This window comes from Marmota monax, unplaced genomic scaffold (genome assembly GCF_021218885.2).
Source record: "Marmota monax isolate L192 unplaced genomic scaffold, Marmota_monax_Labrador192_F-V1.1 WCK01_AAM20220418_F8-fsc00138, whole genome shotgun sequence".
NCBI lineage: Eukaryota > Metazoa > Chordata > Mammalia > Rodentia > Sciuridae > Marmota > Marmota monax.
The window spans coordinates 4,514,875-4,540,178 of record NW_026692763.1 but is presented as its reverse complement, the minus strand read 5'-3'; the positions used below and the strand labels follow the sequence as shown (position 1 = coordinate 4,540,178).

General features: G+C 47.5%; 1 protein-coding gene across 1 annotated transcript; it reads left to right on the top strand.

The window, feature by feature from the left end:
- The first annotated feature begins 2,739 nt into the window (after positions 1 to 2,739).
- On the top strand, positions 2,740 to 25,304 carry Ccdc92b (coiled-coil domain containing 92B). Its single transcript, XM_046447031.2, has 4 exons — positions 2,740 to 2,858; positions 12,646 to 12,798; positions 17,116 to 17,163; positions 21,739 to 25,304. The coding sequence occupies exons 2-4, from the start codon at positions 12,669 to 12,671 to the stop codon at positions 22,341 to 22,343; spliced, it is 783 nt and encodes a 260-aa protein (XP_046302987.1). The 5' UTR covers positions 2,740 to 2,858; positions 12,646 to 12,668; the 3' UTR covers positions 22,344 to 25,304.

Here is a 25,304-nt window from a genome sequence, read left to right as displayed (position 1 = left end):
TTTTGAAAATAGAAAAAGAAAGATTTTTAAAGGGCATTTATGAGTGATTTGGCACACACAAAATGCTTTAAATTTTTTATTATTATTGTCAACATTATCTCTAATGTCCCATTTCATGATATGTTTCTGGCTCTCCCATAATCTCAGGTACATTGCATTCAATCAACTTTGCTCAATATTATTTTATATATTTACTGACTAATTTCTTTCTCTTTTTTCCCCCTAGCACTGGGGATCAAACCCAGGGGTACTTTACCACTGAGCTACATCTCAGCCCTTTTTTTTTTTAGTTTTTATTTTTGGATAGAGTCTTGCTAAGTTGCCCAAGGTGGCCTAGAATTTGCAATCTTACTGCTTCAGCCTCCCAAGTCACTGGAATTATAGGTGTGCACCACCATGCCCAGCACAACTCACTAATTTCTAAAACTCTTCCAAAGACACATCCCTAACTCCCCTGACCTCCAAGTCCAAGCCCCTGCTCTGCCTTCACATGGTGATCTCTCAACTCTGCTGGCTGTAACTTTCAGATGTTCCTTGGGTACCTTATATATGTCATTTTTATTTCACATATAGATTTTTTCCACCCAAATATGTTGCAGATTTCTGAGGGCAGCCTCAGAGGTCTTTTATGTCCAGCCAGAAATTTGGTCAAGTACAGGATTTTGCAAGAAGCACAGTGGGATCCCCTGGTGAGCAAGCAGGGCCATCTCTCAGACAGGTGTCTGGGACTGTTTGCTTTAGCTGGTGAAAAGTCAGAGTTTCAGGATTCATTTTGATACCGGACAAGGAGAAAAATATTTGGGACTTGGTTATAACAATCCTATCCACATGCACTTCACACACACGCACACACACTTCACTTGTACCTCATGACAGGCTTACAAGGATCCTGTTGACAGACTAGATGTTGTGCTTCCCACTTTACTTAGGTGGAACTAGAACTCAGAGACACTAAGACTTGCCTAGAAATAGAGCTGGAGTCAGAACTCAGGTTTTCAGGATCCTTCATACCACAAAACATACCTTTTTTCATTCTTACTGATAACTCATAAAATTAAGAGAATATAGATGGTTCATCAGAACCCATACTTCTGCTGGAAACACTCAAACACACAGGGCCAGGGAGTTGCACAGTCCAGGAAGGAGTTGTACCCTCTGGGAAGGCCAGTAAAATAAATAAATAAATAAATAAATAAGGAGCAGAATTAGGTTGGCCTTTCTGCTCCTTTCCCAGGAATTTTCTCACACAAAATAAAGAGGAGCCACCCACAAGGCAGTTACTTCCTACAGGGTGGGTTTGAGAAGCCTTAGCAAAATACAAACCCCACTGCCTGTTAGGCCACTTAAGATAGTTATCCCTTTAACTCTTTGAAGTGTAGAGTCTGCCAGGAGCTGGTGAAACTTTTACTCATTGAGACCTAAACCCAGTTAAGCCTTGGAAATTAATTGGTGAGGACAGGAGGAGAGGGATCCATGAGAATGCAGGATGCTCTTGTGGCCAATGAGTTGCTGGAACCCTCCTCAAGGTTCTAGAGATATAGCAGTTCTAGAGACAAAAGTAAAAAACTTCTCTGGAAATTTGGCTCAGGAGGAACAGTCAGGGAGTATTTGTTTGGCAATAGAGTGAGAAAGGCCAGGTTAGTTCTTTGGTCTGAATCGGTTCAGTCCCTTCCTCCAATCTCTCAAGGCAGGGATGGAAATGAGTTACCCAAAGGGATCTCTGAGCCACCTGCCACTCACACAATGAACCTAGTCCTTTGCCATCATCCATCAATGAGCACCAATGCCTAATGAGCATTCAGCACTATCCTTTACATTTTACATGTATTAATTCATTTAATCCTCACAAAACTCAAAGATCTTACGAGCTACATAGTCATCATTATCCCCATTTAACAGATAAGGACATCAAAGCCCAGGAAGGAGGAAGATATTGGTGGAGTTAGAATTATAAGCCAAACAGTGGGACTCCAGAAACCTCCCATGTGCAGCAAAGACGGATCAACACCAATGTCTTGCACCTGTTCTGTACAAGAGTTTATAAAGGACCTTCCCTTGACTCTTGAAACCCTCACATAGAGGGGAAAGGGGATATCTTATCAACTAGGACCCAGAGAGATGATGTGGCTCACCCAAGGTCACAAAGCTATGAGAGGTCTGGGCAGCTCTCCTGCTGCCAAAAAAACTGGGCAGATTTCTAGACCCGTGGTCAGCTCGCCAGCACCCCAGCCCTTCCCTCGGCTGGGGCCGGCATGGCCTCTACTTGCTAGCCGAGGGCAGCAGAGGGGCGGAGCGGATCGCGGCCTGTGAGCCTGGGCGCTGTCCGCGGTGCTGATGGGTTGCCGCGCCCTCGCTCGCCAAGTCGCCGGAGGGTTTCCCGGGTTCCCCTTCCAGCTGCCAACCAAAGCCAGCTCCGCGAGTTCGGCTGCCCTCCGGGGTCCTTAGGCCCGGCTCCCCCAGCTCTTAGGGCTCCCCGGGTTCCCCCTCCCCCGATCGCGAGCCGCCAGGCTCCCCTCCCCCCGCCCCGCCCACGGCCCCTCCCCGCTCGTCCCAGGTCCCTCCCTTCCCCCCTTATCTCTCCCGCCCCCCCACCATCCTCCTGCTCGTTCGCCAGTTCCGGTCACGTTGCTGGGTGTTTACGCCTCGAGCCCGCCCCAGACCCCCCGCCTCGGCGCCCCGGAGCCCCCCGGAGCCCCGGCCCAACCTCCCGCAGCTTCGCAGCAGCTGATGGCGCCGCAGCCGGGGCGGGCGCTGCAGAACCCCCGGCGCAGCTAGCGTGGGGGGGACAGCGTCTCCCCCACTCCCAGCCCGGCCCGGACCCGGGGCCCGCCGGCCGGTCGCTCCCTCAGGTCCCGAAGGTGAGGAGGCCGGTCGGTGGGTGTCTGGGTGGGAGACGGCCGGGATGGCCCCGGGTGGGAAGAGACATCGCCAAGCACCAGTCTCCCCTAGAGGGCTGGCGCGCGGCTGGGCACCGCAGCGCGGGAGGCGAACAAGACCGCGGGGCTGCTGGCAGAAGTTGTCCTCTACCGTCCAGAACTGGGCCCTCCAGACTCTGGCCACGAGTCCAGAGGGGTCTGAGATGGGGCCCCCCACCACCTTCTGTAGCCTCCCACCACACGAGCCTTTCTTTTTGCCTGCCTTTCCTGCCCTCTGATACCCCTCTTCCTTGTCCTCCTTAGTCTCTACATTCCCCATCCCCAGCCTTCTCTGGGAGTCATTCGAGGCACAATCAGGGCAAAACATCAAGATCGAAGGGGGTGGGAGACTCCGGTTTCCTCAAACACCCCTTTCCCACTCCTGTGTTACTGAATTCTAAGCTTTGCTGAGATTGAGTGTCCTGGGATCTTCAAGGAAGGAGTCAAGGGGTCAAGAGGATGGGTACTGGAGTGGAGAGGACCACAAGGTCCCTAGGGAATGTAGCTCTACCTCTGGCCAAGTGGCTCCACCTTGCAGGCAGAGCCCCAGACATTTGTCAAAGTCCAAATCCTTGCTCCAGACTCAAGTCCCCAGAAGAGTCAAGGACTTGGGGGTGGGGGGGGCTGGATAATTGTTTTTTAATCCGTGTACTTACTTGGCCTGGTGATTCCTAGTAAGACTCAACTCAATCTCTGTTTCACCAGCATTCAGATGTATATTTCTTCTTTGCAAGGTATGCCCACAAAGTTCTGCCTGCAGGAAGCTTATGACTTTGAACAGAAGACAGGTGTACACACACACACACACACACACACACACACACATCCTGGGATGGGGGTGGATGTAGAGCATCTATGGCAGAATGTGGTGCTTAGCTACCACCCAGATTCCAACAAATTGCCTGAGAAACACAGAGGCAGGAAAGAGTAATTTCAGCTTGATGAGAGATCAGGGAAGCTTTCCTGGCAAAGGTAGCATTGAAGCAAGGCCCTGAAAGAGAGATCAGGTATCCGGAGGCAAAGATAGGGTGGGGTTTAATAAGTGGGAGAGTTTGTCAGGAGAGCAGCAAGAGGTAGAATACGAAGGAGATCAGCATGCAAAAGTAGGCTACTTTTGTACTGGGAGGGTCCTAAATTCTGGAGTACAGGGAGTGTTCCTAGGTGCCAGTCACTGGAGTTGTATATATTGAAAAAACTACTTTACCTCTCTGAACCTGTTTCTTCATTTATGAAGTGCATATGCTTAATAAGATTTAATAGAACCTTCAGTGTACAGTTGTCAAGATATGTTAATACATGTAAGATGCTAAGAACGTTGCTGACCCTTATTTTTGATACTAGTATTATTGCCTGGGCATTGATACCATGTCCCAGAAACAGTTCTTGAGTTCCTGCTCTCCTCCTGCCCTAGGCCTCTGAGTCAGGTAGAGAAGAGGAATAATGACTAAGAAAATGAAGAACATATTGATTCATTTATTTACTCATTTATTGCCATTCCTGTCCCAGCTAATATACTTGCCCTGGTGATAAGAATGATAAAAAGGGGGCTGGGGTTGTGGCTCAGAGGTAGAGCACTCACCTACCATGCATGAAGCACTGGGTTTGATCCCCAGCATCACATAAAAATAAATAAATAAATAAAGATATTGTATCCACCTATAACTAAAAAATAAATATTTAAAAAAATGATAAAAAATAAAAAAAATAGGTTTAACATTCTCCTTAGGGGAAAAAAAGGCAGCCAGATATGGGGATGCATGCCTGTAATCCCAGCAGTTCAAAAGAAGGCTGAGGCAGGAGGATTTCAAATTCAAGGCCAGCCTTGGCAACTCAGTGAGATCCTGTCTTACAATTAAAAAAAAATTTAAAGTAAAAACTAAATTAATTAGTTAAAAGCTGGGAATGTAGCTCAGTGATAGAGTACTCCTGGGTTTAATCCCCAGCACTTGAAGCAAAAAGGCCTAGACCCTTAAAGAACTCTAACAAAATGTAGGCTTTCAGTGTTCAGAGTAGTACAAAGATATTTGTTGACATGATAAATATCTTCAACCCAAAGAGAAAAGAAGCACTAAAGATGAAATTGAAACTGGGGCAAGAGAATTGGTCAGGAAGCAAGGTATGGTATACAATGAAAGTTCCTTGTAGAGAACAAGAAGTCTGGGTGCTGGTTCCTCTGCCAGCCTGCCTGAGAGAGAGATGGGGACAGAAGCGGCCAGGGAGACATTGAGTGGAGTAAAGGATGGGATGTGGGATTTAGACATCTAAGGAAAGATTAAACTATAAAAGTCATTTTCAGAGGCTGGGGATATAATCCAGTGATAGAGCACTTGCCTGCCTAGCATGTGTGAAGCCCTGGGTTGGATCCCCAGCACTGCAAAAAAAAAAAAAAAATGAATTACAATAAATACACACACAGACGGTTTTCAGATTTTTAGTTAGCAAAAGCTTTATCTCCAATGAATTTCCATGCATAAGCTCATCATGTGAAAGAGGATTAAAAAGCACAACCCCCAACCCTGCATTTTGTCCCCAATCCTTTTTACAGCATCTCCCCTCTGCAGAATTCTGGAGCTCTGTGGGAAAAATTTGAAATTCATTGGCTAATATAATTCTGAAGGCCCTCTGGGTCCTGGGTTCTATGGTTCTGTGCTTTTTGTTTCTTTCAACACAAAGAGATGTAAAAACTGAAGAGAGAGAACAGAGTTTCCCCCTTGCCAATTCAGTTGTAAGCAGACAGCTAGGAAGGAAAGTAGGGACCCAGGAACTCCAGAGACAAGCAGAAAAACAGGTTATTTTCAGGGATGAGGAGCCTCAGAGCCAACATTGCACAAGGGTCAAAGGGTTGCTGAGCTTGGCACCTTGTCTGTAGTTGAGAGCTTGAGCAGAGAAGGCTTCTTTCATTAGCTTCCCTAAGGGGAAATATTTGCAGCTTTCGGTCACTTTAGAGTTGCCTCAGAAGTACTTGGAATTAACTATAAATTGCGAACCCTATCATAGGTCCTTTTTTATTCTTGGTGACACTTTTTTATAATGAACATTATTTTTCATCAAGCTAGAAAGTGAACACAAAAAGAACAAGGAGTAGCAGAAAGAGGGAAGCAGAAGCAAGGCAGGCCCTGAAATGGTCAGGACAGTGGACAGAGGTGAGGGGCCCTCTTTACCTTTCACTTGTGAGGCTGGGCATCTAGGGCTGGGAGTGGGGAGGAGATGGAGCTGGGAACTCTAACCCTTCAGCTGCTGCTACTGGCCTGAACCACATCTTGGGCACAAATACTTATGAAGCCCAGACATTGTAGGACTGCATTTGTGTTGTGAAAACCTAACATATTCCTGGCTGGGGCCTTATGATGTGCTTGTGATTCTTTGGTTCCATAAAGATATTTGTGCTTTCCCTCGTTCCCCCTTCCCTCCTCCATCTCCCACCCTCCCCCAGACAAACTACACAATAACATCTAAGAAAGAATATTTGCCAAGATCATTTGTGACCCAAATTTTCTGCCCTGGGAAAAGCAGCCTGCCTAGTTGGAAGCAAAAGCTCAAGTCCTTCTGGGAAAGCACTGAAACAGCTGGTTGGCTCAGCCTCTCACTGTGGCTAGGGTCCAGTCCCCAGAGCTGTCTGGGAAAGGCTTTTACCCTTCAGAATCATTTACATTCTAGTGGCTAGGATCAGACATTTCTCTCCTCACCCTAGTACAGGCCCACACAGCTTCATCCTGCAGTGTTCACAGAACATACACACAGAGATGCAAGACAATCGAGAAACACACACATGGGCCTAGAAGTGCAGCTCAGTGGTAGAGTGTTAGCACTCATGAGGCCCTGAGTTTGATGTCCAGCAGGCACTACACACACAGGCACTCAGGCACAGGTGCAGACACACAGGCACACACATCTCAACATAGACATGCAATTGCACAGACATACAGCTCACCAGACTCTTCTGAGTTATATCCCAGTATATTTGATGGCCTATTTGACACAAAATTTTTCTTTGTTTGAAGACTTTGGGACAAGTCAGACTTGACATGTGTCCATCTTGATCTTAACTTCTCTGTAAGTCTGCCCTGCCATCAGTCTAACATTCCTACAGATTCACTCACTTGTGTCTTCTGCAAATATTTACTGAGCACTTCCCATTTGCCAGATACTGTGCTAGGTACTAGCAAAACAAAAGTCTTTCATCTTCTGTTGTTGACAATCTGGTAGGGGAAACAGAAAGTATGCAAAAATTCTATATATTCATGCAGGAATAATTCATGGAAGAAAAATAATTCAGATTAAGGGAATGGAGAATGACAGAAGATTCGTTTTAGGTTGAGTGATCAGAGAAAGGCCCTGAGGAGATGACATTTGAACAGAGCTCTGAAAGAAAGAAGGGAATGGGCCATGAGGTGATCTTGGTGAAGGGCATTCCTGGCAGAGGAGACAGCACATACAAAGTCCTTGAGGAGAATATTCAGGAATAGCAAATAGACCAGAGTGGCTGGGGTGGAGCCAGCAGCAGGGAGAACAGAAGATAAGGTACAAGAGAGCTGGAGTAGGTTGTATAGGATCTGATGAGAACTTTGGGTTTGGTTCTAAGAGGAATCCGAAGCCACTGGAGAGTTCTGAGTCAGGGACAGAGAGACAGGACCTGTATTTGTTAAAAGAACTCTTGCTCTTGCAGGGAAAATATGGCTGGCAGGGCGGGGGTGGAAGTAAGGAGGTAGGAGGCTAGATAGGAGGCTACTGCAATGAGTTGGAGACTGACTAGGGTGACAATGAGAACTGATTGGATAGAGGATACTTTTTTGAAAGCAGAGCCATTATGATTTGCAGATGGATTGGCCATGGGATATAAAGACAGGGATCAAAGATGACTCCCAAATGTTTGGTCCCAGCAGCTGAGTAAGTAGGCAAATGGCAGTGCCATTTATCAAGATAGCAAACAGTGAGCCAGGCATGGTGGTGCATGCCTGCAATCTCAATGACTCTGGAAGCCGAGGCAGTAGGATTACAAGTTTGAGGCCAACCTCAGCTTAGCAAGACCTTATCTTGCTAAGGTCAACTTAGCAAGACCAACTTAGGCCACCTTAGCAAGACCCCATCTCAAAACATAAAGGGCTAGAGATGTAGCTCCAGTGATAGGGCACCCCTTGGTTCACTCCCTGGTATGGAAAAAAAAATTAAATGATGGCAAAGAGTGGGCAGGAGCAGATTTGTAGGTGGGAGCACAGGAGTTCAGTATGTGGACTTGTAAGTTTCAGAGACCTAAGGAATATCCAAATAGAAATGTTAGGTAGTCACTGTAGCATTCAGGAAAGCATTATTTTAAGGGTCAGCACCATAAAAATAGTATTTACAATCCTGGGACTGAACAAGTTCAGTTAGGGAGTTGTTATAGATAAAGAAGAGGTTAAGTGTGAAAGATGAGGCAATAGGGAAGGACCCATATACACAAGAACGAATACACAGGGTCCTTCTCAATAGGAAGGACCCTGTGTATTTGTTCTTGAGATGCTCAAATCAAAAAATGACAGGCATTCTGGGGGCTGGGGCTATAGCTGAGTGGCAGGGTGCATCATGAGGTAATGGGTTCAATCCTCTCAGCACCACATAAAAATTTTTTAAAAAATGAAATAAAGGCATTCTGTCCTTCTACAACTACCAAAAAAAGATTTTTTTTTTTTTAATGGGAGGCATTCTGGACATCCCTTTTGCATCGTCACAATTCAGTTCAGTCCATCTCCAAGTCCTGCCAATTCTACCTCCAAATTACGCCTGGATCCAGCAGAGTGGCACATGCCTGTAATCCCAGCAACTCGGGAGGCAAGAGGATCACAAGTTTAAGGTCAGCCTGAGCAACTAATGAGATCCTGTTTCTAAATAAAAAGGATTGGGGATGTAGCTCAGTGGTTAAGCACCACTGGGTTCAATCCCCAGTGCCAAAAAAATGAAAGCCAAAAAACACCATCTTTACCTTCACCATCTAGGCCAAGACCACCATCATCTCTTATCATGTCTTTTTCCCAGCTGAGCTCCCTCCATCCATTCCGCTGGCTCTAGTCTGCTTTCCTCACAACAAACAGCCAGAGTGGTTTTTTAAAAATGAAAATCTTGGACTGGGGAGTTAGCTCTTTGGTAAAGCACTTGTCTACCATGAGCAAGGCCCTGGGTTGGATTCTCAGCACCGCAAAAAAAGAAAGAAAATCTTATCATGTACTACTTAAGATTCTTTAATAACTTCCAAAGTCACTTAATAATTGTTTCTTCACAGTGCTGGGGATCAAACCCAAGGCCTTATACATGTTAGGCAAGTGGTCTATCACTAAGCCACACCCCAACCCCAACACACTAAATATTTATAAAAAAAAAAAAAAATCTTATGATTTACCAGACCCTGTATGCTCCTCCCCTTACTAACCTCACTTACTGTGACCTTCCCCAATACCTTACACTTTAGCCCTCATTAGCAGTGGCAATGTCCTAGTTCCTCAAACAGACCATAGAAGAATTTAGCACAAAGCCTGATAAACAGCAGGCGTTCAATAAATGCAAGCTCTTGTTATAATCACTTAGTTCTTCTCTACCTCTAAGTCTTCACAGATGCTGGTCCTTGTTTCAGGTATTCTTCTCTTTACTCTTCTAACTTTCTAACTAACTTCTTCTCCTTCTTTAAGTCTTTGTTCGTTTTTATTGCTATGTAACAAATGATCACAAATATAGGGCCTTAAAACAATGTAAAGTTAGGAGTGGGAATGTAGCTCAGTGATAGAATGCTAGCATATGTGAGGCCCAGGGTTTGATCTCCAGCACTGCAAGAAAAAAAAAAAAAAAGAAAGGACAAAAGAAAAAAAAAGCATAAATGTATTATTTTACAGTTTCTAAGGGTCAGGAGTCTGGCACATTTTAGCTGGCTCCTCTACGCGGAGTTCCTTTGAATGGCTCACCTGATTAGGTCAGGCCCACACAGAATATTCTCCCCCTTTTTTTGGAAGGGGGGTACCCATGATTGAACTTAGGGGTACTTGATCACTGAGCCACATCTCTAGCCTTTTTTTTTTTTTTTGTATTTTATTTAGAGACAGGGTCTCACTGAGTTGCTTAGTGCCTCACTTTTCCTGAGGCTGGCTTTGAACTCTCAATCATACTGTCTCAGCCTCCTGGACCACTGGGATTATAGGTGTGAGCCACTGAACCCGGCCCTTTTTTTAAATATATATATATATTTATATCAGTAGATTTTATATATATACTATTGATGGATCTTTACTTTATCTATTTATATGTGGTGCTGAGGATCGAACCCAGTGCCTCACACATGCTAAACAAGCACTCTACCACTGAGCTACAACTCCAGCCCCAATATTGTCCCTTTTGATTAACTCAAAGTCAGTTGTTTAAAGACCTTAGTTACATCTGCAAAAGCCCGTCTCTTTTGTATATAACATACTCATTGGAGTGAAATCCATCATATATGTAGTCCCACCCACATTCAAGATGAAGGTGTAATAACAGAAGGCGTGTATACCAGAGACTGGGAAATTCAGGGACCATTTTAGGATTCTGCCTACCACAAGGTCTCAGCCTAAAAGTTACTTCCTTAAAGAAACCTTTCCTGAATACAAGTGTAAAATAGGTTCTATGGGCTAGGTCTGTAGTTCAGTGGTAAAATACTTGCCTCAAATGTGTGAGGCCCTAAGTTTGACTCCCCAGCCCTGTAAAAATAAATATAAAAGTAAAGTAAAATATCTGAGTGTGTGACACATCCTGTGATTTTATAATCCTAGTAACTTGGGAGAGTGAGGCAGGAGGATCCCAAGTTTGAGCCTAGCTTTGGCAACTTAGTGAGACCCTATCTCAAATAAAAATAAAAAGGGCTAGGAGTATAGCTCAGTGGTAGAGTATACAATGTTTTAATGCTCAGTGTGAGAAAGAAAAATAAAAAGTTCCTTGAACATAGATAGTCAGTAAATGTACAGTGATTCCTACAGGCCAAAGCCCCTCCCCCCACTGCTAAAATGAAATACCTACTTGGTTGGGAATGGAGGGGTGAGAAGAATAGCCCAAAAGGGAGCCCAGGGAGAGAAAGCTAACATGTGAGGTTCTCAGGTGACCCTACAAATGAAAGTCTCACATAGAAGCCAACCTGGAAAGGATCATTTGCTAAACAGAGCTGTCTTCCTCATCTCCCTCTCTCACCAGCTGTGGAATTCCTGGGGCAGGTGGAGGCAGGTTTTTCAAACCTTAGGAACCCCTCTGACAGAGAAGGTATGCGCTCTGAATCCTGCAACCCAGTGCCCAGGGCCCCATATTCTTGCCTTCTGCCTTTGCTTTTCCAGGATACAGATCGTCATGAAAGAGAGTCATTGGGAAGAGGGCAGAACCACAGGGAAGGCTGAAAAACCCAGCCAACATTACTGCACATCTCCCTGGCCCATTATAATGACTTAGTTTCTGCCATGGGATTTACTGTGTGAGTCTCTGTATCACCCTCTCTCAGTTCTCTTTTACAAAGGGACCCCACGACCTTTCAGCTCACAGTAAACATTCATCAGATCTTCCTCTTTGTGGCTAGGAGGAGCATAGGGCCCTGCTTAAGTCAGGGAAATGGAGCTGACTAGCTGAGCACAGTGGCTCACACCTCTAATCCCAGCAACTCAAGAGGGTGAGGCGGGAGGATGGCAAGTTCGGAACCAGCCTCAGAAATTTAACAAGGCCCTAAGCAACTTAGTGAGACCCTGTCTTAAAAAATAAAAAAATGTCAGAGAGGTAGCTCAGTGTTAAACTGCCCTTGGGTTCAATCTCCAGTACCTACCCCACCAAAAAAAGAAAGAAATGGAGCTGACCTGGCAGGGTTGTGGCTCAAACAGTCTGGCAGCCCTGCCAGCTGAGCTGAAGTCACCCTGGAGCTGAGATGCTTGTGGGATGCCAGAGCTGGAAGAGACTTCCAGGTTCATCCTGTCCACACTCTCCCATTTTACCCATGGAAAAACTGAGAGCCCAAAGAGGAAGAGGACTGGCCCTAAGTCACACAGCTTATGAAGAGGCAGCTAGACCCACCCCCCAAGTAGTCTCTTTGCTATTCCATTTGTTTTTCTCTCTGAGCATAAGAATCCAAAGTTACACAGGAACAAAAATAAAGCAAGCTCCTCCTGAGCCTCTGGTTCTTCATCTCCTTTTTTTTTTTTTAGTTGTAGATGGACATAATACCTTTATTTTTATTTATTTATTTTTATGCATTGCTGAGGATAGAACCCAGTCAAGGCAAGCACTCACCCCTGAACCACAATCCCAGCCCGATTCTTCATCTCTTAATGCATTTTTTTGTTGTTGTTGTTACTACGGATTGAACTCAAGGGCACTTAACCACTGAGCCCCAGCCCAAGCCCTTTTTTATTTTTTATTAGAGAGAGGGTTTCGCTGAGTTGCTTAGGGCCTCGCTAAGTTGCTGAGCCTGAGTTTGAATTCACAATCCTCCTGTCTCAGCCTCTCAAATTGCTGGGATTCCAGGTGAGCACCACCGTGCTCGGCTTCTTCATCTCTTAAATGGGAATAATTTTACTTCCTTGACAACTCACCCACTGTTCATGAAGCTTGAGTGACTCAATAGAGGAGAAATGACAGCGGTAGCAGAACTGTCTACCCAGTGACAAGAAGACTCCAGAGTAGAGGCGACCACGAGGGATCTGACAGTGTGGCAGGACAGATGGGCTCAAAAGATGTGTGTTCACTTTGTGGTCCTCCCCAGGTGGGGCCTTCGCCTGGGTTACCATGGATACCATGTCCCTGGAGCATCAGATTCAGAGCGTGCAGCGACACATCAGCTTCCTGAAAAAGGAGCAGATGGCACTACTTCGAGACCTGCACCTGGAAATTCTGAGGCTGCAGAAACGCTGCTCAGGTGAGGCCAGGAGGGCCGGCTGGCTGGCTGGCTGGGTGAGGAAGGGTCAGTGTTATCATCATTACTTTTGTCTTTGATTGGGTGGCCACCATGAGCCCCTGTGAGTCTCACATTAATCCTGTCACTTCCTTTTCTGGATGAGGAAACTGAGACTTGGGAAGGTGGAGTAAGAGCTTTGGGGTTGAGGGCTCTGATGAGGTTGTAGATGGGGGAACATGGAAACAAGTTTCTACAGATTCCTGTCTTTTTTTGAGTCATTGTTCACTAAGCACCTCAAGCCCTGAAGAAACCATGAGTCTAACTGGGGAGACACATACCAACGGTGATATTAAGATGTAGAAGGGGGCTGTGGTTGTGGCTCATGCTAGAGCACTTGCCTAGAATGTAGAAGGCACTGGATTCGATCCTCAGCACCATATAAAATTAAATAAAAGTATTGTGTCCAAGAACAACTAAAAAAATTTTAAAATAAAAAAGATATAGAAGAAGTCTGGGAATATGGCTCAGTGGTAGAGGACATGTTTAGTATGCACAAGGCCTTGTGTTCAATCCCCAGAACTGAAAAAAAAATATATATATATATATGCATATGTGAAGGTGGGAAGGTTGTTCACAGATAAGGTCATAGTCAACCTGGAGCAAGTGATAAAGGAGGAGACCAAGGCCCCCGTAGAGGAGGAAGCACTTCAACTCCTTGAAAGCTGACTAATAAATAGACATGGTAAGATATTATAAAGAGGGCTGGGGATATAGCTCAGTTGGTAGAGTGCTTGCTGTGCAATCACAAGGCCCTGGGATGGATCCCCACCACCACACACACACACACACACACAAAAAAAAAAAAAAGATATTATAAGGAAAAGAAAAAAAAAAATCTTCCAAATGAAGGCAACAGCATAGCAAAGACCAAAAGGTAGGAATCAAATGCTCATGAAAAGTTCTGTTTGACAAAACAAAATTGAGCTGAGAGGAGGCTGGTGAGAAATCCAGCTGGAGGTAGATTGTGGAAGACCTTGACAAATACCAGGATAGCTAAGGAATTTGGCCTGTTCTCTTAGGTAGTGGGGAGCCACTGAAGGTTTTTGAGCTCCATCAGCATTATGCTGCCTTAAGAAACTCAATCTGGCAATTTCATGGAAGATGAATTGTGAGAGAGGGAGGTCAGGAGACTTATGGAAGAGCTGATGAGATGGTCCAGAAGAGAGAATGAAGAGGGATGGAAAAGGAAAGGCCAGTGAAAGGCAGGTTGAAGGAAAGGGCTTGGCACCTGATTGGATTTGTGAGTATGGTGGAGGGAGGCAAAGGACAGAACAAAATCCCAGGCTGGCTTCTACTCTTGAACCTGCAGCCTCAGCTGCCTGAGCCTCTCAGAGCCTTGCCTTTGGCCCAAATGCTCACACAGGTTTAGGCTCCCTGAGTACAGGCTTTGAACCATTGGCTACAGAATGTCTCAGCTGGGAGGATCCAATTTGTTTATTGCAGAAATGGGTAAACTGAGGTACAGAGAGAGACTCATACAATATGTTAAGGGCAGAACCAGGAAGCCTAGTCCTGTGTGCCTCTGCAGCTTTCTGGACATTCTCTACCTCCAAGATACTCACTCCTCTACCTCTCTTGCAGCCTCTGTCCATGGGAGGGTCCCCATTGCAGGGGGAAACAGGCCTAGAGAGCTTGAGGGACCTACCTGGCTTCTCACACTGAGGCACAAGCAGTAGTTAGTCCTGACTCTCAACCACCACATTCTTCTCCTGGTCCACATACAGGTCAAGCTGCCAAACTCCAAAGCAGGCTTCCTGCAATCTCCCCCCAAAGACCAGATGGCAGCAGAGACCATCCTAAGTGCAGGAATGGTCCATGAGAACTCATCCCTGCCCAATGAAACTTTGGCATTGCAATAACAGCATTAGAAGAAAATAGTAATCCTAAGACCTTACAGCACTTCTTCGAATTTCTTCTTGTTTTGCCCTAATTCCGAGAATTTGGATCCCTGGCTCCTGACACAGGCTGGATCCCAAGAAAGTATCACAGGCCGGCACAGAGAGCCCTTTGCCCTCACTACCCTTCTCAAATGGGCATGGATCGACAGACTCTTGATTATTGATTAAGAAGACAAAAATAACTCTGGACTGGCTGGAACAGCCACCGTGGGGGCTGAAATGACTGAATAAGGCCCTCCCTCCAGGGGGAAGGGCTGATGAGAAAGGGGAAGAACAAAGGAAAAGATGGGGTGGTGTTGAAGAGCATCGCAGAGGCTAGGAAGGGGATAGGAAAGGAGAGAACCCAGGAGAGCTTCTGGAAACCTAGGCTGGCTGAGGAGGCCAGGAAACTTATGGAAGAGCTGATGAGATGGTCCAGGACAAGGGTGCTTGAGAAGGTGGTGGGTGTGTTCTGGGCTGGCTGTGCAGTCTGAAAGAGGACAAGACCTGCCCATTGCCTCCTGTGCACTCAGCAATAACTCAGCCCTGGACCAAGCCCTCTGTTTATTTTCTCTCACTTCCTCCTGGCACACAGCCCCTTAGAAGTGCTATTTTGTCCCCATATTCCAGATGAATAAACAGAGGCTCAGAATGGTGCTATTACTGGCCCAAAGTCACAGTGTATCTGACCTCACAGCATGCTCATCTGAACCATGAGGACTCTGGTCAAAAGATGGGAAGGAACATTTGCCAGATGGAGGAGTGGAGCCCAGCTGGGATTCTCTCTCCCCATCCTCCAGTCCCACGGTGAGGGGCTGAATAGAAACCAGCCCATAGGGAGGTAGTGGCAAAGCCAAGGTCTCTTGGGCTAAGTTCCTAACCTAGTCCATGGTCCCTTGAGCTACATTGCAAAGCTTTGAGGAGGGGCCAATTGGTCCCAAGAACCCTGCAAGGGTAGAGGCCTCAGAGTCCTCACCGGGTCCCCAGGGAAGAGGTTCAGGCTCCGGTCACAGCAAAGGCCCAGGTACCCTGGGCTCTGTCTCCTGGCAACAAGTGGTCTCTCCAGAGAAGGCTTCTCCAGCAAAGCCCCTGGTCTCTAGAAGAGCCCCCTGAGGGCAATGAGGCAGAGCAGGCAGAGAGGCCCTGGACCAGTCTTTGTAGGTACTGCTGGATGGTGGTCCCAGAGATATGCTACCTTTCCCTGCCCCCAGGATCACACCTTCCTCCTTTGGGCTCTACACTTTGTCCCTGCAGTTACACACAGGTGCTCCTGAGTGGGTCTCCTCCAACACAGGCCTCTGTGGCTTCTGGCTCCCTTCTGACTAGTTCTCTTCACTGATGCCCAGGATCCAACTCAGGACCTTGGACATGCTAAGCATGTGTTCCACCACTGAGCTACCCCCACAGCCCCTCTTCCCAGTTCTTGCATTCTGATGGTGATAGAAGAAAGAGATGGGGCTGATAAATGATATCAAGCTCAGTTGGGCTGAGAAATGTGCCACTTTGGGCACTAAAGAATGGGGACTTAGGATTAGGATGTAGCTTAGTGGTAGTGTGTTTGCCTAACATGCCCGAGACCCTGGGTTCATCCCAGCCCAGCAAAAAAAAAAAAAAAAGTAAAAGAAAACAATGAAAGGAAGAAAGAAAGAAAAAAACAGGAACTGGAAGGACAAGAAAAGAGGGAAAGGGTGAAAGTAGGGCCACCAGTGCACAAGAGGAAACTGTTCCAGCACCAGTGCCCTTGGGCAGCTTTTCCCATGCAGCACCCTACTGGGTCCCACCTGCTCAACGCTAAGTCAAACTCCATGCAGCTCCATCACTAGGTGGCGCTGTCCTCCTTGAAGCCCCTGGCCCCTCCCTGTGGATTATGGCAGAATGGGGCCACGGGAAGGAGCTGAGCTGATCTTCAGACAATAACAAAGGCACAACAGTACTGGCTGTGGAAATAGTAAAACACATGGTCCAGATTGATAAATAGCTACTGCCCCTTTCCAGTGCCCCTAAGAGGCTCTGGATACCGTCAGAGAAACACTAATGAGTCAAAGCCCTGAACAGTAAGAATCCTCCAGAACAGCTATTCAGTTGGCATATCAGCCCTAGGCAGGGGCAGATACTTCCCAAGTCCCCAAACAAGCCAGGCTCCTCTGTCCCACAAAGGTTGAACTAATTCCCCAACCAAGGCACAAAGCCTGAACTGGAGTTGAGCCTGCCAAGCTCAGACTGTGCCCTGGGCATGTTTCTTCCCCTTGCTGAGCTGCAGCAAAATAGGTGTAGGGGATGGTTTAGATGGTTCTAGGCATCCTTATTGCCACTTTACTGAACTATGATTCCATGATATCTATACCTCCTCCCACATCCCTACATACACACAAATCTGATTTTCCTTTTTTATTTCCCCCAGAACTGACCCATGACCTGGAAATGAGAGAAGCCCAATCTCACCAGCAAGGTAAGAGAAGAACCACTGGTGGGGAAGGGTCATGGGACCCAACAGGTCAAGTTCCCTCCAACCCTTGGTAGGACCTATGTCTCTCCATCCCAGCCTGAACATAGGGACAGCAACCTCCTCATATTGGTGACATCCTCACCAAGAGAGCATGTCAGCCCTGCCTGCCCATTCAGAGAGTGACCTTGTACAGTAAAAAACCTGCAATACCATATGAAGCACCCTATATCCATGTCTCTGTCCAAAGTAAGAAAAAGAAAGCAGAAAGGAGATGGCTCTGTGGTTTTAATTCCACGTTTCTGGGACCCAGCTCCCCAGTTCTTCCCATCCTGTATAAGTGATCTACAGTTAATGTCCACACCCCACCAGATGCTGAGTGTCAAAATGTAACACAATGGTAGTATGGAGTCCTTGGCTTCGAGCACTTAGTCTAGATGAAAACAAAAGAGATGCACCCACACACACATTAGCAAATCTTCCACTTCACAAAAGCATAACTTAGTGCTACTGTAGCAATTGCATCAGGACATTTTTTTTCCCCAAAGCATTATTTTACTTATAATATGGGAGTTGGGTGGGGAGATAGTGTTCAATGAGCACAAGAGTTCCAGCTTTGAAAGATGAAAAAGCTCCAGAGAAAACTGAGCACAGTGTTACACACCTGTAATCCCAGACACTAAATTGCCCAGGCTTGGCCTCAAATTTGGGATCCTCTCCTGAGGCAGGAATATCCCAAATGTGAGGCCAGCCTGGGCAACTTAGTGAGATCCTGTCTCAAAATAAATAAGTAAAAGAAATAGGAATGTAGCTCCGTGGTAAAGCATTCCTGGAGTCAATCCCTAGTACCACAAAAATTAATTTAATTAATTAATTAATTTTTAAAAATTAAAGTAAAAAGGGCTGGGGATGTAGCTCAGTGGTAGGATGCCCCTGTGATTAATCCCAAGTGTGAGGGGTAAAGAGAGGGCAGAAGAGCCAGATACAGAGGCATACACCTGTAATCTCAGGAGGCTAAGGCAAGAGGACCAAAAGTTGGAGGCCAACCTAGGCAACATAGTGAGACCCTGTCTCAAAATAAAAAATAAAAAGGATTGGAGGGGCTGGGGATGTGGCTCCAGCGATAGCGCGCTCGCCTGGCATGGGTGCGGCCCAGGTTCGATCCTCAGCACCACATACAAACAAAGATGTTGTGTCCACCAAAAATTAAAAATAAATAAATAAATATTTAAAAAAAAAAGGACTGAAGCCAAGCACAGTGACACATGCCTGTACTTCCAGATGCTCAGGAGGCTGAGGCAGGAGGATTGTGAGTTCAGAGCAATTTAGTGAGGCCCGGAGCAATTTAACGAGACCCTGTCTCTAAATAAAATATAAAAAAAGGCTGGGGATATGGCTTAGTGGTAAAGTGCCCCAGTACCAAAGAAGAAAAAAAAATTCTAGATAATCTATGGTAGCCAGGTATTTCTCTGTGTAGTCCAAACTACTCAGGAGACTGAGGCAAGAGGATCACTTGAGCCCACCAGTTCAAGGCCAACCTGGGCAACATAAGGAGATCCTGTCATTAAAAAAAGAAAAAAAGGGGCTGGAGCTGGGGCTGGAGCTCAGTGATAGAGCACTTGCCTAGCATGTGTGAGGCACTGGGTTCGATCCTTAGCATAGCATTAAAATAAACAAATAAATAATTAAAAGAAAGTTCTAGAGATCTGTTGCACAATGTGAATATATGTGACACTACTGAACTGTACACTTAAGAATAGTTAAGATGGGGATGGACACAGTGGTGCACACCTGTAATCCCAGCAGTTTGGGAGGCTGAGGCAGGAGGATCTTGAGTTCAAAGCCAGCCTCAGCAATTTAGGGAGGCCCTAAGCAACTCAGTGAGACCCAGTCTCTAAATAAAATACAAAAAAAGGGCCAGGGATGTGACTCAGTAGTTAAGCACCCGTGGCTTCAATCCCTGGTGCAAAAAAAAAAAAAAAGAAATGGTTGAGATGGTAATTTTTATTTTGCTTTAACTATAATTTTTAAAAAATTAAATGTGGGGCTGGGGTTGTAGCTCAGCAGGAGAGGACTCGCCTCACAAGTGCGAGACCCTGGGTTCAATCCTCAGCACCACATAAAAATAAATAAATAAATAAGTGAAATAAAGGTGTTGTGTCCAACTACAACTAAAAAATAAATATTAAAAAAAATTAAATGTGTCAGGAGGAAGATTGCCTTAATCTTAATCACCAGATTATAGGACTTTAATCATCAGATTATAGGATCTCTAAGAACTAGGACTGGGTGTTATCCTTTGTCTGTGAAGTGCAAGACATGTTACCTGGCTTGGAGGGATTCTAAGAACTTAGCTAAAAATAAACCCCAAACTAGTTATTCTTGGCCAGAACAGTTCTTAAGGACAAACTGCCATATTGCTGAGTTGCTTATAGATTAAGAACTACATGACCAAGAATTGAAGACAAGGACAGCTGGAAGTTTAAGCTAAAATGCTAGGAGTCCTGCAAATTGCTTTGTAAATATAAAGATTAGCTGGAATCCCCTAAACATTTCTTCTCATTCTGCTCACTTCCTTAGATGGCAGCCCTGGGCAACCCTTGGTACTTAGGTCCTTAGACACCCCCCACACACACATACAAAAAAAAAAAAAAAAAACAGATGGACAGATCAGTGACAAGCAGCTTTCACCCTTACTGTCCTTCCTTTGAAAAGATTTTTGGGGTCACGAGCTCAAGTCACTGTACCAATGTCCTGAGGTCTTTTGTTTTTTTCTTCTCTCTCAATGAGCTTGAGAACTCTTTCTTTGTCCTATAACTTGGTGATTTTCATGTCCCAGGGTTCCCTTTTTCTTCTTCCTCCTCCTCCTATCCTCCTCTAGGGATTGAACCCAGGAGAACATTGGGCTCCATCCTCATCCTTACCTTTTTCCTTCTTACTGTTTATTTTTGAAACAGGGTCTCCCTAAGTTGCTGAGGCTCTCCTCCAACTTGCAATCCTCCAGCTTTGCCTCCCTCCTGGGAGTAGCTGAAATTATAGGCCAGCACCACCATACCCAGCCCACTGTTCCCTTTCCTCTTTCTGCTGCCTAGATCTCAACATTGACTCACATGTGCCAAGTCCCAGGATACAGTCTTCCAGGATGGAGTTCATGATCCAGGAGGCTGGGGTCTTCAATTCTAGCTGTTCATGAGATTCACCTGTGAAGACCAAAGCACTATCACTTCCAGGTCCAATCCAAGAGATTGTGATTCAAATAGGCCTTGGTAGGGCCCAGGAAGTGGTTTTTTGTTTTTTTTTTGTTTTTTTTTTTTTTAGTTGTCAAAGGGTCTTTATTTATATGCGGTACTGAGAATCTAACCCTGTGCTTCACACATGCTAGACAAGCATTCTACCACTGAGCTAGAACTCCAGCTCAGGAAGTGGTATTTTTTTGTTGTTGTTGTTGTTGTTTATTTATATTTTTGTGTGGTGCTGAGGATCGAACTCAGTGCCTCACATGTTTGAGGCAACTGCTCTGCCACTGAGCCACAACTCCAGCCCAAGAAAGTGGTATTTTTTTAAAAGCTCTCTGAGTGTTCCAATGTTATGTCCAGGGCTGAAACCTGCTGCAGGGGCAAAAGCAAACAATACCCAAGTAAACAAAACCTGAGGATTGAACCCAGGGGTACTCTACTGAGCTACATCCCCAGAGGTATTTATTTATTTGTTTGTTTGTTTGTTTTATTGAGACAGGGTCTTGCCAAATTGCCCAAGCTATTCTGGAACTTGTGATTCTCCTTTAGCCTCTTCAGAAGCTGAAATTATAGGTGCCTGGCTTAAAAAAAAAAAAAAAAAAAACATGATAAATCTCTACAAAGGAAACAAGGACACCGATTTCTCCCTTCCTGTGAACACTCCCAACTCTTCCAGCCCCATGCTCTTGCCATGTCTTTCTTCCATGGGGCTTTTGAACAAGATGTTCCCTCTTCTGGAGCACACTTCTCCAGGGGAAGAGGTATTCATCATTCAGATTCTAAGCCAAGCGTCTTCTGCCAGGAAGCCACCTCTGATTAGGTCACATCCTTCTGGGGAGCATTGATTGATTTGCTTCTTTTTGGAGCATGTCACAGTGTGACCTCATTTATTATTTACTATACCTCTTCCACTGCACTGTAAGTTTCTTGAGACCCATTTTATTATCCACCATATCCTCAATGCCTAATACAGTGCATATAGACAGCTCAACAAATTACTTTTGGAAGGACTAATTGGTCAGGAAGAGTTTCACATTTAAAATGAACCCGGGAAGGGCTAGGGATATAGTTTAGATGGTTCAATCCCCAGCGCACACACACACACACACACACACACACACAAAGAATCCGGGAAAAATTACAGGAAAGGCCAGGATATGTGCAAGGATCCTGAGAAAGAAAAAGGCAGGCCACTGAGGCTGATTCGTGGGGCGGGAAAGAGCGCACCACAGGCCGCGTAGGTGGGGCGGACTAAAGCTTTGTTACACTGGCCGCTGAGCTGTGGGGGTTCTGCCCCCACGCCGGGCGGGCACCGTCACCGCTCTCTTCTATCTCTTCTTCCCAGAGGAGGCGTCCCGGGAGCTGGAGAGCAAGTGCCGCGCGCTGGAGTCGCAGCTGGCGGCACGGACCGCCGCCAACGCAGAGCTGCGGCGGGAGGTGGCGCAGCGCGAGGTTCTGGTGTCGGCGCTGCGGTGCAGCCTGCGCGCGGAGGAGCGCCGCTTCCTGGAGGAGCTGCGTCGCCGCAGCCACCGCGCCACGGTGCTGGGCACCGAGCTGCAGAAGCACACTGAAGCGGCCGCCTACCTTTCCTGCCAGCTGCACGCCGCGCGCCAGAGACTACAGGCCCCGCGCCCGGGCCCCGGCGCTGCTGCGGAATCCCGGCCCCGCCGGCGCGCTCAAAGGGCCCGCCGCCCGCCCGAGGCCGCCACCAAGGGCCCCAGCCGGGACTGGGCCTCCTGGGACCGCGCGGCTGGACCCCTGGACGACGTCGACCCCATGCCAGACCCCGCGCTCTTCCTCTACGCCCGGAGGCCCCCGCGGCCCGGCGCCCGCGGCCCACGCCAGCCGCCGCCACAGGAGCCACAGGAGCCTCCAGACCAAGGTGGCCAGCAACCCAGGCCTTGCCAGAGCCCGCCCGCCGCATCCAGCGCGCCCGGGGCCCCGGAGTAGGCTTGGGGCTGGCGGGGGAAAGGCCCTCACGGCCCGGCTAGGGACGCAGCCCAGTCCCGCTGGCAGGTCCCGAGGGCCAAGGGCAGTCGCCCCGGCTCCAGGGAGCAGGGGAAGGCGGCCCCAGCTTCCCCACCCCCTCAAACCGCCCCGCCTTTTGTATTTCCCAGCGTTTCTGAAGCTTCGAGCTCTCCCCTCTCGCGAGGGAGTTCCTCTGCGGGGCTGAGCGATTGCACCTTTTTTTGTGGAGAAGGACTCGTACCAATCCAGATCTGGTCCCCACCCTGCCACTGGAAGGGGAAGGGCGGGGGACACGCCCGGGAAAGCTGACAATCTTTGTGGGGAGTGGAAAGGCTGGGTTGGCCTACAGAAGGAAATGCAGAGTGCACTTGGCACCCCTAGACCTTCCAGCTTCCCTGCCCTGCCTCCCCCAGCCCTGCGAAACCTTGCTCCCGAGGAGAGGCCCGGGCTAAGAACCGGCCTCTTCACTCGGAAACCTCCCGTTACCCCTCCCCCATTGATACGTCCTTGCAGGTGAGAGCACCGAACACTTTAGAATTTGCATCCTCCCAGAAACCCTGGTGGGGAAAGTGCTGCCTGATGGAAGTTGAACTTCCGGAGAGCAGCATGCCATAGAACCTTAGAAGAGTTATGGAATGGTGGCAGGAACGGGGCTGGAGCTATTCCAGCTCAGTTCTTCTCGGGTCTGCCAGGCAGGTATGTAGGGATTGGAGCTGTGCTGGGGAAGCGCCCTGGGACAGGGCAAAGACTGCCGCTCAGGAGCCTGTTCTTGGAGTTTCCCTAGTCCTGTTATTGGTGCTAATCTTGCCCAGCTTCTAAGCAGCTGGCTGCACCCAAAGGCAGGAAAGAGGACCTGGCTTCTTGGAAATAGAAGCTATTGATAGAAGTTTGGGTTTACAAGGGGGAATGTCCCCCTCCAGGGATGCCTGTAAGCCTATCTGAGAGTGGTGGGATGCCCTATGACCCTCTGTCTTGGTGGGGAAATGGTAAATGGAAAGCAGGATTCCTCCCCTCTCCCACTCTCCCAGCTACCCAACCCCCACTACCAAAGGAAATACAGTTTCAGTCCAGCTCATTGCCCCCAGCCCAGCCCAGCCTAGAAACACAAACCCCCAAACACCATCCCTCTTGGGTTGGTCCTACATCGAGTCCTAAGTGCCTGTGAGTTCTTCCAGGGGCTGCCAAGGGAGGACGCCTTTCCCTCACTCAGACACTGGTCCTTGGCAGGTTCTGACCCTGGCTTGAAGACACACTTTCTGCATGTCACCCAGGGGTTGGGAGGAGAGCAGAATCAATCTCTATAGGTGAAAAACTCTTCTCCCATTAAGGCCCCCAGGGAGAAGTAGGGAATCCCCAGTCATATCCTCTTTTGTCCTGTTAGAGGGAGGGAGAATTTGGTAAGAAGCAGAACCCAGTGAGTACACTTCAGGCCTGGTCAAACATGCTGCCCCCTCCCAGCTGACCCTATCCAGGATTGATGAATCCACCAAGCAATAACCAGGCCTAGTCTGGGCTGTCCAGCTCCTGGGAGTAAGGCAGCAGAGGTGGCAGTCTGGGAACCTTTCTCTCTCATTGCCTTACCTCTAGCCCCTGTGGCTGTGCCCAGGCACTGCCTCTCCTCAAGAGTGTATGACTCACTGTGCCCCATTCTGCTGCCCTCCCTAGCAGAACCTGTGGGGGAGGGGGCCTGGAGGATTATGGGAAGAGGAAAGTTCTCTTCCAGAGGAACCCACATTGACCTTCATCTCCCACAACCACACCTTTGGGGTGAACAGGGTGACTTTGTTATGTTGATTCTTCTGCAGAGATGGCAAAGTCCTTTATCCACTGCCCACCCATCCACTAAAAGCCATAGCTGTGCCACCTAGCCTCCCTCAAAGCTCTGTAGCAATAGCTCTCTTCCTTTTTCTTCCTCAGTACCTGGAGTGTCTGGCTAGGGCACCCACCATACCCAGCCCCAGGAATCCTCAGTGGCCTGCCTGCCTCTCCCCAAGAGACCCTATCAGCACTGTCCAAACCCTGTTCCTCCTCCAGCAACCAGATAATGATACTTAATTGTTTGGGTAGTGCTTGGAGAGTCCCCAGATGAAAGAGAGTGCTGGGGTGGCTGACCTGCAGCTGACGTGTTTGGGGGTGGCTGGGAAAGAAAATAAGGCAACCCTTAGCGAGAAAGAGTAGCAGGAGGCCTAAGCAGACACAGGATTCCAGTTTTAACAGAAATACCCCTTCCCATACTCTCATCTGGAAATAAAGGAATAGAGACTTCCTTCTACCTACCTGCAGCCTCAGGGCCTGATTGGGGCCCTGCCCTCAGCTTTCACTTCCTCCCCTTCCTGGTCCTGGTTTGAGGGACCTACCAGGCCTAGCTCTTGGAATATTTGGGTGACTGAGAAGGGAAAGGAATGTTTTTTGTCTCTCTTTATTACATGCACCCCACTGGTGGAAGGAGGGGAGTGTTGACACGGACACTCAGAGTCCCTAGGCAGGGATCCCACCACATTCCAAGTATAGAAAGTCCCAGAAGGGAGAGCTGCAGGTAGATGGAAGCCCCCTAGTGTTCAGGAAGCTAGCCAGGGCACAGTGGGCAATGTTGTATGAGGCTCTGTACCCATGACCCTGTAACCCTTCCACCATGACCTGCACTTTGTGGGACCAGTTCAGGGCAGCACAGAGCCCTACCTAGTGGAGAAGGAGGCCAGAGGGTGTGGAGCAGTATCTCCTCACTTGCAGAGCCCGGGGGACCCCTAAATGCCCTCTCACTGATATGTCAGCCTTGAAAGGAGGACATGCAGGGCAGAGGGATCCTGCTCCAAATTTTCTATTGGCTGCGCTTTTTAACCCAATGCTTTTCAGAGTGTATTCACTCACCCACAGAAATAGAGCCCTGTGCTTTAAGGGGTGACTGTCATATGCCTTATTCTTAATAAAATATTTGAAAAACAA